This window comes from Ascaphus truei, chromosome 2, assembly GCF_040206685.1.
Source record: "Ascaphus truei isolate aAscTru1 chromosome 2, aAscTru1.hap1, whole genome shotgun sequence".
NCBI classification, from domain to species: Eukaryota; Metazoa; Chordata; class Amphibia; order Anura; family Ascaphidae; genus Ascaphus; species Ascaphus truei.
Genome location: NC_134484.1, coordinates 298447848 through 298461601, shown reverse-complemented (window position 1 = coordinate 298461601; position 13754 = coordinate 298447848). Strand labels below are relative to the sequence as shown.

At 39.4% G+C, this 13754-nt stretch overlaps 1 protein-coding gene across 1 annotated transcript in view; it reads left to right on the top strand.

Annotated features, from left to right (window-relative positions):
- CEP72 (centrosomal protein 72) overlaps nt 1-13088 on the top strand; it is a 179069-nt gene extending 165981 nt beyond the window's left edge. Inside the window, exons 10-11 of the mRNA XM_075588599.1 lie at nt 5805-5922; nt 11567-13088. Coding sequence (XP_075444714.1) covers nt 5805-5922; nt 11567-11727 — 279 coding nt within the window. The 3' untranslated portion in view covers nt 11728-13088. The remainder of the gene's footprint in view (nt 1-5804; nt 5923-11566) is intronic.
- The last annotated feature ends 666 nt before the right edge of the window (nt 13089-13754 follow it).

Here is a 13754-nt window from a genome sequence, read left to right as displayed (position 1 = left end):
GGGGGGGGGCCTGCTCTTTTCATTTGTCCTGGGCCCCATGATTTCTGTGGTGGCCCTGATCTCACACACACACACACACTCACACACACACACACAATCCCCCCACACACACACACACAATCCCCCCCACACACACAATCAATCACACACACACACACACACACACACACACACACACACACACACACACACACACACACACACACACACACACACACACACACACACACACACACACTATAACTCACACAATCACTCACACACACACAATCACAAACACAATCCCACACAATTCCCCCCCCCCACACACAATTACACACAATCACACTAACACAAACACACAATCACACACATAATCATCTAATCCCCCACACACATAATCCTCCCCCCACACACACACACAATCACACACACACAATCCCACACACAAACGCACACACACAATCCCACACACACACACTCACACACACACACAATCACACAATCCCACCTCCCACACACACAATCACGCGCACACACACACACACACACAATCAAACATTCCCACACACACAATCACACACAATCCCACACTCACACAATCCCAAACTCACACAATCCCACACACACACACACACACAATCACTCACAATCCCCCCCACACACAATCCCATACACACACACATTCCCCACACATAATCCCCCCACACACACACAATCACACATACCCCTCTCCCTTCAGTCCCACACAGGCACATTCCCCCTCTCCCTGCATCAGAAGCTATCTGATTGGTTACAGCCTGTCACATGATGCGACCATCTCTGTAAAAATCAAATTCTACTGACTACACAGGTTCACGTCGCTCTGTCGCGTTGTCGCGCCTACTATAAGCGCATGGTACAGATTTAATGCATTTGTTTTGAAGCGACGTCGCGTCGCCGGCACTATAAGCTCAGCCTAGGCTGTCTTTGGCAAAATTAGAAAAAAATTTCAGTCAAAGTTAACAAGATAACAGTAGAGTGAATGTAGTGCTCAACAATTAGACCTAGTTCCGTCTGTAGAAAATATATGAATGAGTATCCAGATGAAGATGGAGTGTCCACAATATGACAATATAATTGAACTGGAGGGGATAAATGTCTAGTGGAGTCCACATGACAACCACATCAATTGACAGTTCGATAAACACCGAACCAGAGTATAAATATATATGAAATGAAGTCCGTTGTGTACAGGATATTTCATAAGGTACTGCGGCTTTTTACCTGTACACTCCATGGGACACTACCGTCGTCTGTGGCGTGCAGTCCATCCGGTGTAGATTCAAAATAGTGGTAGGTGTAGATAGCGCACAGCCAAAGAAATCCTGCTTCTGGTATCCAGAGAAGGGAAAAATAGCCAGGCAACTCCAAACTAAATAAGTGATTAATTTATAGCAAGCTAGAAATACAGTAAAAACAGACTACATGAACTCGTTCATGTAGTCCGTTTTTACTGTATTTCTAGCTTGCAATAAATTAATCACTTATTTAGTTTGGAGTTGCCTGGCTATTTTTCCGTTCTCTGGATACCAGAAGCAGGATTTCCTTGGCTATGCTCTATCTACACCTACCAAAGTTAACAAGATGCTAGAAAAAAATACATAAACGGTACAGTAGATCACAAGAACGATGGATGCTTTTTAGGTGTTTTCCTTCACTCTATTTTCAATATTACTGTTGGCATCGCTGATACAATGGCTTCTATTGTGTAAATGAGTGCGTAAATTATGTGAAGAAGCAAACATTTTTGTATTGTAGATGTAGAATTGTAGTTAAATCAGATAAATTACTAGAATAATAACTTATTTATTTGTGTGCAGAATAATGCAGGATGGCTGAATTGAAGTAAGTTTGTAAGCGTGAATGCACTGTTAGTCTATCTCTATCATGTTTAAAATTGATTTAATTCACTATCTATTCTGACATCTGTACAAATGCAATTGTAATAATTAACATATTATATAGTATAGTAAATAACAAGAAAAAAAGGAAGAAAAGGAACACAGGAGCGCACCAAGGTAAGAGTAATAAAGTGTATTACCAAGTATAGAAAAAAGTTAAACACTTACATAGAGTAAAACTTTAATACATCTCGGTCTAGGCGATATCTTCTTTAGTAGGGGCAATGTCAATCCTTCCAGGTAACAGTCCCGCGCGCTAGGACTGACTCTGTAGCGCTGTCTACAATCTGACCTCCACGAGTGTAAGCGGGACTGTTACCTGGAAGGATTGACCTTGCCCCTATATACCCTCTTGAGTGATGCCCTACTAAAGAAGATATCGCCTAGACCGAGATGTACACTGGCGACACACTTTATTCGAGCTCGGCTAGTCCCACGAATTCGGGTATACCCGGGTGTATTGAGGTTTGTGACTGTTTTCTGCCCGAGTGCATTGAGGTATTTTCCAGGCAGGGATTGAAGCATTTTATTCCCGCTGGGTGCAATACTGCACAGTATATATATATATATATATATATATATATATATATATATATATATATATATATATATATATATATACTGCATTACAATTCATGAATTTATGCCATCTGGTAGACACGCGAAGCATTGCAGCCTATTAAATCCTAATCATTATCATTTAACAGATCAGCCGCCCATCAGCCAGGCATGAACCCAGGCTGGGAAGGCAAACGCAACGGGGCTTGTTAGAGGTGAGGAGCGGCGCATTCCAGGTATCTGCCAGGTACATACTGGGTATTTGCTCGAATAAAGTGTGTCGGTGCAGTATTAAAGTTTTACGCTATGTAAGTGTTTACTTTTTTCTATACTTTGTAATACACTTTATTACTCTTACCTTGGTGCGCTCCTGTGTTCCTTTTTTTCTTGGTCACTTGGCTCTGGCGTCGGAGTTCTCCGCCGGGATCCACTTTTGAGGTGGGGGAAGACGCCTCGAACTACAGGAGCTGCAAGAGGACAGAGAGGAATCAACTTTCCACATTCATAAAGAGCAAGAGCGCGGACTGAATATTCTCTGAATAGTAAATAACAACATTAGGTTTCAAATGTTGTGTTCATAACAATAATGCATTTGAGTATCGTGCTTGAAACAGCTGTTTTTTTTCCAGGAGTTACAACCATTGATGTGCATTGTGATACCCCTGTGAAACTTCAGCACGAAAGCAATAAAAAACATTTAGGCCGCGTCCATAGTAGAACGCGTTAGCTTCCGTGCTCCTGTGACCCGACATTGCGCTTGAAATACAAACATGTTTGTATTGCGAAGCGCCGCTCTCCCTGTAGCACATGTGCACGTGGCAGCGCGCTAGCACTTTGTGTATATTCATTGGCATCCTAGTGTTTGTTTCGGCGTATCCTGCACTATGGCCGCGACTTTTCAGTAGGGGCCAATGTACGAAGAGCATATCTGAATTTTTTTCTGTTAACATTCATAAACTGTACAGTTTGTTTTAACGTTATATGACTTCACAAATATAATGCATAGTTCATTGTTTGAAATAAAATTTGAGGCATTGTGTCATGTTGAGTACCTGATTGAAACCAAGTGAGAAATAGGCGCAAAAAACTTCGTTTGTGATCCTAACTTAATAGTAAAAAATTGATAATCCGTGTGTGTCACAATTATGCATACATATAAGTGAAAATAAATAGAATAGTGCAGTGTGCAATACAAAAAGTAATAAATTTGAACCCCCTGCTCACTTGTCCCCAAGATGTAGAATTTGGTTCTCAGATTCCAGGAGGAGCATAAAGGGGAAACAAAGGTATCTGACACAATTTAAATAAAAAACACAAGACTTTCCCGCTACAGAACAGATGCCATATAGCCAGTGACTTCAAAATCACCCAAATGCTACCTCTATGGTCAGAATACTAGAATGGGTAATGGAGCTTACAAGAAAATTTAAGTATATACAGTAGGGCCACAGAGACACGGGTGAAAACCTGCAACCGTTTAATAAAGAAAGAGCAGTTCCCGCTCTGCCGGTAGAAATGAGTGGTGCACTTAGAAATACTCTTTGCTATTTCCAAATCAGTCTCTTATTTCTAAGAAATGAGTACACTCAACCTCCTATTAAGTAAGAAAACTCATATGTAAGTTCTCTTACTTAATATGAGGTTGAGTGCACTCATTTCTTAGAAATACTCTTTGCTATTTCCAAAGAAGACCTGCAACCAACACACTCAGATCCTTAAAATGAATATATACAGAAGCTTTATTCTCTTGATTAAAATTGTACCCATTATTTTATTTGGGAACAATTTTAATAAACAGACTAACAATTGATACTATAAGACAAGCTTTCGAGAGTTCTACTCAGCTCAGCAATACTGATTTACAAAGATTCCATGAGTTGAACACAAATCTAAAAAAACAAAAAAAACAAGATAGCCATCTGAGGCAGATGATGCAAAGAAGGCTATGTTGGTTTTTGTTTTTTTTTGGTAAGTATTGCAGACCAACATGGCTATTTCTACTTAATAAAGAGAATACAATGTGGTTTTATTTGTGTATGTATTTTTCTTTTTGAAGGTCTGAGAGCTCTGGTTGCACGGCTTTATCCGTTTCTCAGTGTTATGCTATACTGTCAAAATAATACATTTGGTTAACTTATATAATGAAACATCCGTGCTGTGTCAAATACATTTTTGGTTGATACATAGAAAATGCATTCGATGCTAACAATATAAGTACTGTAGACCTTTTTAGGATTTACACCGATGTCAACTTGGCAGCCGATTTTGACACGGGTTCAACTATTTGTTTTGGCACACGGATATTATTTTCTTATATATACCATTTACATCTGTGCATCATACATTATTCCAATTGTGCGCGCCAATATACTTGACTACTAAAATGTTTGACACTGAAGGCACAGATGGAGAAAGTAAAAGTTTAATACATAGGCGCATACAAGTGCAATACAATTTATGATTTCCCCAAACCAAAAATCCAATTTGTAACGCTTCCAACATAGGCGCCTTTAGAGATTACCAATTTTTTAAAACCAGTCCCAGTCTTTGTACTCTCCCTCCCCAAATAAAATTTATTTTGCATTTGGGACTCCCTCCTGTTTTCAATGCACAGAGAAAGATTGTAAATTGGGTGTATTGAGATACTTACCCGAGTAGTTACCAGTGTTCTCCCAAGGTATTTAAATAGCGAGCCAATAGGAAACTGCAACTAATGATGATGTGGCTTTTTATTGGCCCGTGTGACCTGTGAGATTTGGTTGCCATTTTGATTTGGAGTATGCAGAAATACAGATAACTACACCAGTTAGTATCTCTGTGTCCTCCATGGAGCTAAAATGTGTTTGATTTTAATACTGGAGGACTTCCCTGCATCTTCCCACACACACTTTTTACAATGCTGTAGAAAATCAATGCAAATAGGATTGCTATTTTAGTTTCTAATTGATGTAAGATAACTGACATTATTTCTGTCACTATTTCTGACCCCCTCTTTCTTTGCCACTTTCTGTATCTACTGGTGTATATTTTACTCCTGTCACCCTAAGCCTAACTTTGTCCTGTGCCCCACAGGCTGGGAAACACTAACTTAAAAACTCCTTACTGCTACTGCCTCATCTGCAGGCTTTTTATTCTACTACTGATATGTATGTGCACGAGGGAAATGTAGATGTGCGGATCGGCAAAAACAGATGCTGGATTCGAAAAGCATACTGTACATAAGAGGAACTAAATGAATTCCTACTTTAATCTGTTAATACAGTATATACGTCACCTGTATATTAAGTAGGTTTTGTAAGCATTTTCTTTTTTCTTTCATTGCAGGATATTCAAAAGCAGCAGTTGGACCTTGTATTACAAGAGAATAATGAACTGAAAAATATGCTATTAAAAATAGAAAAGGTCAAATATACACCAGATTCTTCAGATCCAAAGCTGCATGGTAGGGTTGCTTATATATAACTTCCTGGTTGCTAATACCTACAAATGTAGCAAAGGTTATTGCTCCCGCTAGAGCATTATGGTGGGATTTTCTGCGTTATCACTGCCATTGAGTGTTCTGGCCTAGGCTCACTGTAGCTAATGAGTAGGATAATGAATACAAAAAGGATGGGGGAGCACACTAGTTGGAAACAGGCAGTGTTGTAGATCTAGTAATTGCTCTTAAAATAAAGCAGTTATATCCTGAGCGAGTGTGGTAGCTCAGGTGGCTAATGTCTAATTGGAAGGATAAACACACTTGGGTTTTTTTGTGTTGGTGAGAAGGTAAAATAAAAATGTGTAACTTACACGGCCTTGTGTAAGCCCAGTCGCATCAAGGTTTCTTTGGGAATCCCGTGGGCTTCTAATGAGGTTTTTCTCCTTGCAGTGTGGGTTCTTCTTCTTGGTATGTAGGCCGCTTGCTTCGATGGTTCAGAGTGTTGCTCCAGGGGGATTTCCTCTCGTGTAAACAGAAAGGAGGATAAGGTTAACACATATACATATATACGTCAATGAGGGGGAGGATGGCGTGTTTATGGACCACCAAAAAGATATATATATTATAATCTGGCACTCACACGGGCTAGTGTGAGTGTACTCTTATCTTGGTATCTTGTTCATTTGGGGGTATTGCCCAATCAGTAACAGGTGATGGAAGGGTGGGGTACAAGAGTATAAATTGTAAATATAACACAATACTCACACGGGCCAGTGTGAGTACACACTTCTAGCGGTATCTTTGCTCTTCTGTTCCTGATGTAGCTAATGGTGAAGATGGGGTTAGCACAGATATAAGACACTAAAGGTCTGGAGGGTAAAACTAACTTTAATAAAAAACATGAGAAAAATAAAATAAAAACAAAAACAGAAACCAAACGCTTCTGTGGGAAGATAAAAGCAAGGGGGGGACAGTGTGGTGTATAGTCGCAGGGGATCTCGCCTTCCGCGTCCGGATGGGGAGCTGCAACTACACCTCTGTCTCCTCTGTGGTGTGCTGTAGAGTGTTCCAAATAAAAGAGCAACGCGTTTCGTCCAAGTACTGGACTTCCTCAGGCTCTGTAGATGTGGTCCTGCTATTCCCAGCCTCTTTTATGCCAGGTTTAGCCAATCCTGATCGTGGTGTGGTTTCAATTCCGTTTCTCTGGTGCGACGGGACGTCGCCATCTTATGAGTTGCGCGCGCATCCCTTCTTCTATTTGGTCGCGCATGTGTGGTATTCAAACCTTGTAAATGTCCATATTAGTCTCAATAAAGTTCCGTGTTGTTAAAAAAAGGAAATGAAATGAAATGAAGGGTGCGCGCGCAGTCCCTTGTATACTGCGCGGTTGTATCTCCTGATAACAGTCTCTAGGCACTCCCATTCAGGGCACGTCGGAAGGGCCTAAAAAATGCCCAAAAATGTCGTGGAAGGTATTGGGTATACCTCTGAGGCTGCTACATGAGGTGTAATAATTATACTGTGCCATGTTTCTCTCGGTGTGTAGCCAAATAAAATTATCTACATAAGCTAAGTTATGTGTCTGTTCTTGTGTACTTATAGTGTTATAGAGTGATAAAAATGTGATATATATTCTAAAGTGTGTTACTCTAAAAAATAATAGATATAATCTAATCTTGTGTTATTGGAGGATTCAAATATTGAAGTACTAAAAATTAAGGTTAGTTTATATATATTCTAATGTGGGTTACTTCCAAGAAAAGTAGATGTAATCTAATCTTGTGTTGATAAAAAAGTGTTTAAATATTTAAAGTGCAAAGTGATTGAGGTTAATTTAATTAAATTAGATTACATTACCTGTTATAATTTAATTGAGGTAGTGTATAAATAATACATATTCTAATGTGAATCGCTACAAAGGGTAATAGATATAATCTAATCTTATTTTAATAAAAAAGGTGTTTGAATATTTAAGGTGCAAAGTGATTGAGGTTCCTTTAATGAGATTAGGTTAAATTACCTATTATAAATTAGTGGAGGTAATGGCAATAGGGGTAATAGTAGGATGATTTTCAAGTGATAGTGGTGAACAACATCCTGAATTAATGTCCTATGTGGGTGAGTATGACATGTGGATTGACATGCACTAAGTGTATACTAACCGAGTTAAAATCACACTGCTGAGGGAGGCAGGTGGAGTTAATAATGCATGACGCAAAAATAAAAAAGAAACAAAAAAGAAAAAAGAAAAAATAATAATAAATGTATAAAATACAGTATCTAAAAAATCTCTGCATGTAAGCAAATGGACTAGAAAAAAGTCTCTGTGCCGGATAAATGGATACAAAATTATAAGTTAAAAATGGTATACCATAAGATAAAATGAGAGTCTGTGGTCTTAAAAGACGGTCGCGAAAAATGCAGTCCAATCCTAAGTGGCGGAGAAAATTTCAAGGCCTTGGGCGGATGTATCTGTGGTTGGAGAAGAGGAAGCAGGTTAGTGATTGCCTTGGACTAAGCATAGGACTCAATATAGACATAGATCTGGGGGCTTTTATGTGAGCACTCAATACCCCAGACCATGGCCCGCACATTCCATCCATGGACATCACTTATGCCTAGTCCAAGGCCCAGACCATGGCCCGCATATTCCATCCATGGACATCATTTATGCTTAGTCCAAGGCAATCACTAACCTGCTTCCTCTCCTCCAACCACAGATACATCCGCCCAAGGCCTTGAAATTTTCTCCGCCACTTAGGATTGGACTGCATTTTTCGCGACCGTCTTTTAAGACCACAGACTCTCATTTTATCTTATGGTATACCATTTTTAACTTATAATTTTGTATCCATTTATCCGGCACAGAGACTTTTTTCTAGTCCATTTGCTTACATGCAGAGATTTTTTAGATACTGTATTTTATACATTTATTATTATTTTTATTTTTTGTTTCTTTTTTATTTTTGCTTCATGCATTATTAACTCCACCTGCCTCCCTCAGCAGTGTGATTTTAACTCGGTTAGTATACACTTAGTGCATGTCAATCCACATGTCATACTCACCCACATAAGGACATTAATTCAGGATGTTGTTCACCACTATCACTTGAAAATCATCCTACTATTACCCCTATTGCCATTATCTCCACTAATTTATAATAGGTAATTTAACCTAATCTCATTAAAGGAACCTCAATCACTTTGCACCTTAAATATTCAAACACCTTTTTTATTAAAATAAGATTAGATTATATCTATTATCCTTTGTAGCGATTCACATTAGAATATGTATTATTTATACACTACCTCAATTAAATTATAACAGGTAATGTAATCTAATTTAATTAAATTAACCTCAATCACTTTGCACTTTAAATATTTAAACACTTTTTTTATCAACACAAGATTAGATTACATCTACTTTTCTTGGAAGTAACCCACATTAGAATATATATAAACTAACCTTAATTTTTAGTACTTCAATATTTGAATCCTCCAATAACACAAGATTAGATTATATCTATTATTTTTTAGAGTAACACACTTTAGAATATATATCACATTTTTATCACTCTATAACACTATAAGTACACAAGAACAGACACATAACTTAGCTTATGTAGATAATTTTATTTGGCTACACACCGAGAGAAACATGGCACAGTATAATTATTACACCTCATGTAGCAGCCTCAGAGGTATACCCAATACCTTCCACGACATTTTTGGGCATTTTTTAGGCCCTTCCGACGTGCCCTGAATGGGAGTGCCTAGAGACTGTTATCAGGAGATACAACCGCGCAGTATACAAGGGACTGCGCGCGCACCCTTCATTTCATTTCCTTTTTTTAACAACACGGAACTTTATTGAGACTAATATGGACATTTACAAGGTTTGAATACCACACATGCGCGACCAAATAGAAGAAGGGATGCGCGCGCAACTCATAAGATGGCGACGTCCCGTCGCACCAGAGAAACGGAATTGAAACCACACCACGATCAGGATTGGCTAAACCTGGCATAAAAGAGGCTGGGAATAGCAGGACCACATCTACAGAGCCTGAGGAAGTCCAGTACTTGGACGAAACGCGTTGCTCTTTTATTTGGAACACTCTACAGCACATCACAGAGGAGACAGAGGTGTAGTTGCAGCTCCCCATCCGGACGCGGAAGGCGAGATCCCCTGCGACTATACACCACACTGTCCCCCCCTTGCTTTTATCTTCCCACAGAAGCGTTTGGTTTCTGTTTTTGTTATTATTTTATTTTTCTCATGTTTTTTATTAAAGTTAGTTTTACCCTCCAGACCTTTAGTGTCTTATATCTGTGCTAACCCCATCTTCACCATTAGCTACATCAGGAACAGAAGAGCAAAGATACCGCTAGAAGTGTGTACTCACACTGGCCCGTGTGAGTATTGTGTTATATTTACAATTTATACTCTTGTACCCCACCCTTCCATCACCTGTTACTGATTGGGCAATACCCCCAAATGAACAAGATACCAAGATAAGAGTACACTCACACTAGACCGTGTGAGTGCCAGATTATAATATATATATCTTTTTGGTGGTACATAAACACGCCATCCTCCCCCTCATTGACGTATATATGTATATGTGTTAACCTTATCCTCCTTTCTGTTTACACGAGAGGAAATCCCCCTGGAGCAACACTCTGAACCATCGAAGCAAGCGGCCTACATACCAAGAAGAAGAACCCACACTGCAAGGAGAAAAACCTCATTAGAAGCCCACGGGATTCCCAAAGAAACCTTGATGCGACTGGGCTTACACAAGGCCGTGTAAGTTACACATTTTTATTTTACCTTCTCACCAACACAAAAAAACCCATGTGTGTTTATCCTTCCAATTAGACATTAGCCACCTGAGCTACCACACTCGCTCAGGATATAACTGCTTTATTTTAAGAGCAATTACTAGATCTACAACACTGCCTGTTTCCAACTATTGTGCTCCCCCATCCTTTTTGTATTCATTGCCTATAAGGGTCCTGGATAGATCCTGCTGGGGTTCCGAGTCACAAGACGACATCACTTGAAAACCACTTACAGGCAATATCACACCACTCTTTTTACACTTCCGCACATCAGATAAGTCATACAGAGATAGCGCCCGGGTACCTCCCCAAACAATGAGTAGGATAAGGCAGATAAACGTGTCCCCTTTAAATGCACACAGAGTCCTTCTTATTTTCTGTAACTTTATTGGGGGGGTAAACAGAAGCATAAGATAACTTGGAGGTAACATTTGTGAGAGGAAGGTGAAAAAGCAATGCTTTGTTCTGGGGAAACAGTGAGAGGGGTGGCTACTCACAATGGCTGCTGGCTGGAAAAGGAAGGGTATATGACCTGACATGCAGGGACAAACCAACATCCAGGGGTCCTGGCAGAAACTAAATCAGGCAAGTGCAGGAGTTGCTAGGCCTGAGACAACAAATATACTGAGGAGTGACGGCAGCCACAGAATAGGAAGAATCAAACAGGGGCCAGAACAGAGTGCATTGGAAAAGCACATTTTTAGTTGTCGATTTTATAAAATTCGATTAAAAAAAAATGTCATGCAATAATGGATTGGTAATTTTAGGAACTTGCCCGCAGCCTACCAAATCAATATAAGTAATATATTTTCTCTATTTCTAGATTTAAGGACACCAGATTTACAAAGCCATAATCACCAACTACAACAGGAAATTGATGCTTTAAAATGTCAGCTGCAGCATTTTGACAAGTTTCAGAAACTTACAGAGATGCTACAGGAAAGTCATCGGTATGAAAAAAATTGTGTTCAATTTAAAAAGTAACATGAGCATTATGTATCATGCATAAGCCTGTAGTTGCTGAAACTGCAAGGAATGAAGCATCATATGAAATGCTGATAGATCTCAGCTATTCTTTAAATGCCAAAACATAGGAGATTGGAAGGAGAGGTGGAGGAAACGGCTATTTACCGGAGTCATTGGGGACCCAGCCCAGTCAGCTGGTGAATATTCCCATTTGATTCTGAAGCCTAAATGAATGCCCAAAGTGTGAGTGTGATTCTTACCTTTTATCTATATTTTAATAAATTTTTCAAGACGTTATTGCACTAGATTCCTGTTCATATTTTTTCATGTGGGGAGCGATTCTTCAAGCAATAAGCCAAATTGCAGCATCCCCAGTTGAAAGAAAGGGGTATTAGTGGTACCACTCTAAATATCACCATGCTGGCTGAAAGACAAATCAAATGTGCATTGTCAATCAACAAGAACCTTTGATCATTGCTTAACATAGTCTTTACGTTGTTACGCTACGTCTATTTTTCCTTTTTTTCACATATGCACTTATTGAGTGGACATCATCTGAACTTTAACAGAGTGTTGTTCCTAATACCGATTTGAGAAGTCCAAGGACTGTTTGTGCGCTAGGAAGAACTTTCTAGATTCCAACTATTATGTATCCAAGTTCAACACATTAAACCAACATGCACCATGTTGTTCTTAACAAAGATCACAGAAAGGAATTTGTTTAGACCCTTGTTTCTGTTCATACTCACATCTATGAAACAAATAAATGATCATGGCATTCATGGAATTCCATGCCTAATTTTGACGTAATAAAATACTGTGACTAGGATCAGTAATACAACGTATAACTTAATATACAACCAGTGTAACATGATGTTCAGTCCCAATGTAGCTAGTTCACTTGAATTGCCAAATTAATCCAAACAATATTTCTCTAAAATGAAGGTTCAGTGCAGCTTAGGGAAAAAGAGAAGACTAGAAAGAAGACCTTATAGTGTAATTTATCTTCAATTGATTGCATTACTTCTCCTTTTTTAATACAATTACATTAAATAAAATGTACTCAAAGGTTCTTCCAGTAGTCTGTGAACGGTCCCTGTATAGCAGGATAAGAGGCAGGTACAGACAAGGTGCAAGGAAACAGTTTTGGGGAAATTAAAACATGGCTTTATTTAGCGTGTTCCTTTAAACAGCAGTACAAAAGAAACAAAATACATATCCCTTGTAAGGGCTAACTTACTTCCCCAGTCCCTATCTGCAAGACTGGGAGGAAAATCCCCTTACAAGCCTATCGCCCCGGTATCGATCGTGTGTGATCAAACTGCTTATATTCCGCTTATACCATGTGAGTGTAAATTACCATTTTTACCTTCATAAAAAGTATTACGGTCTGCACTATGTCCGGTTCTCTTTACATTTACTAAAGGGTATCAGTGGACACACCAACTCAGACGATTTCTCTCATCACACTGCAATCTGTGAACCAGCACCAAAAAAAACCATTACGTGTACCTTTATTCCCTCACATTTGTGAGTATTCATTATTTAGAACCTGTGACAGAAACCAGGGGATGGTAATAAATTCCGTATATAGGGCTCCCAGGATACTAGACAGTTTCTATCCTGTTTGGCCTGGGAGTGCAGCCTTATAATACATACACTCCATCCCACAGTTTGGCAAGCGCTGGAACTGAGGGATGAGAGATCCAGACCAGAGTTTGTCTGCTGCCTGATTTCTGTCACCTGTCATGCTAATTAGGAATCAGGTATGAAAGACTGATTTCCTGTTTGCTCTGGTCTCCCCACAAGAGCCAGGAGGCTGGAAGGCTGCTGAACTACAGAGGGGAGAAGCCTCTTCCCCAAACAGGTTCAATCTTTCTGTTCATTTGTGTAAGACTGCAAAAGTACCATGTTTTGATGTTGGAAGTGGAAAAGCCACTTCCAACCCTGAGTCAGGGATATCTAAGTTAAGTTATCGCTCAGGTGAGCAGCTTTTGTTTTGATCTGTTTTCTGTTGTATGCACTGTGGCAGTCTCAGTGCCTGG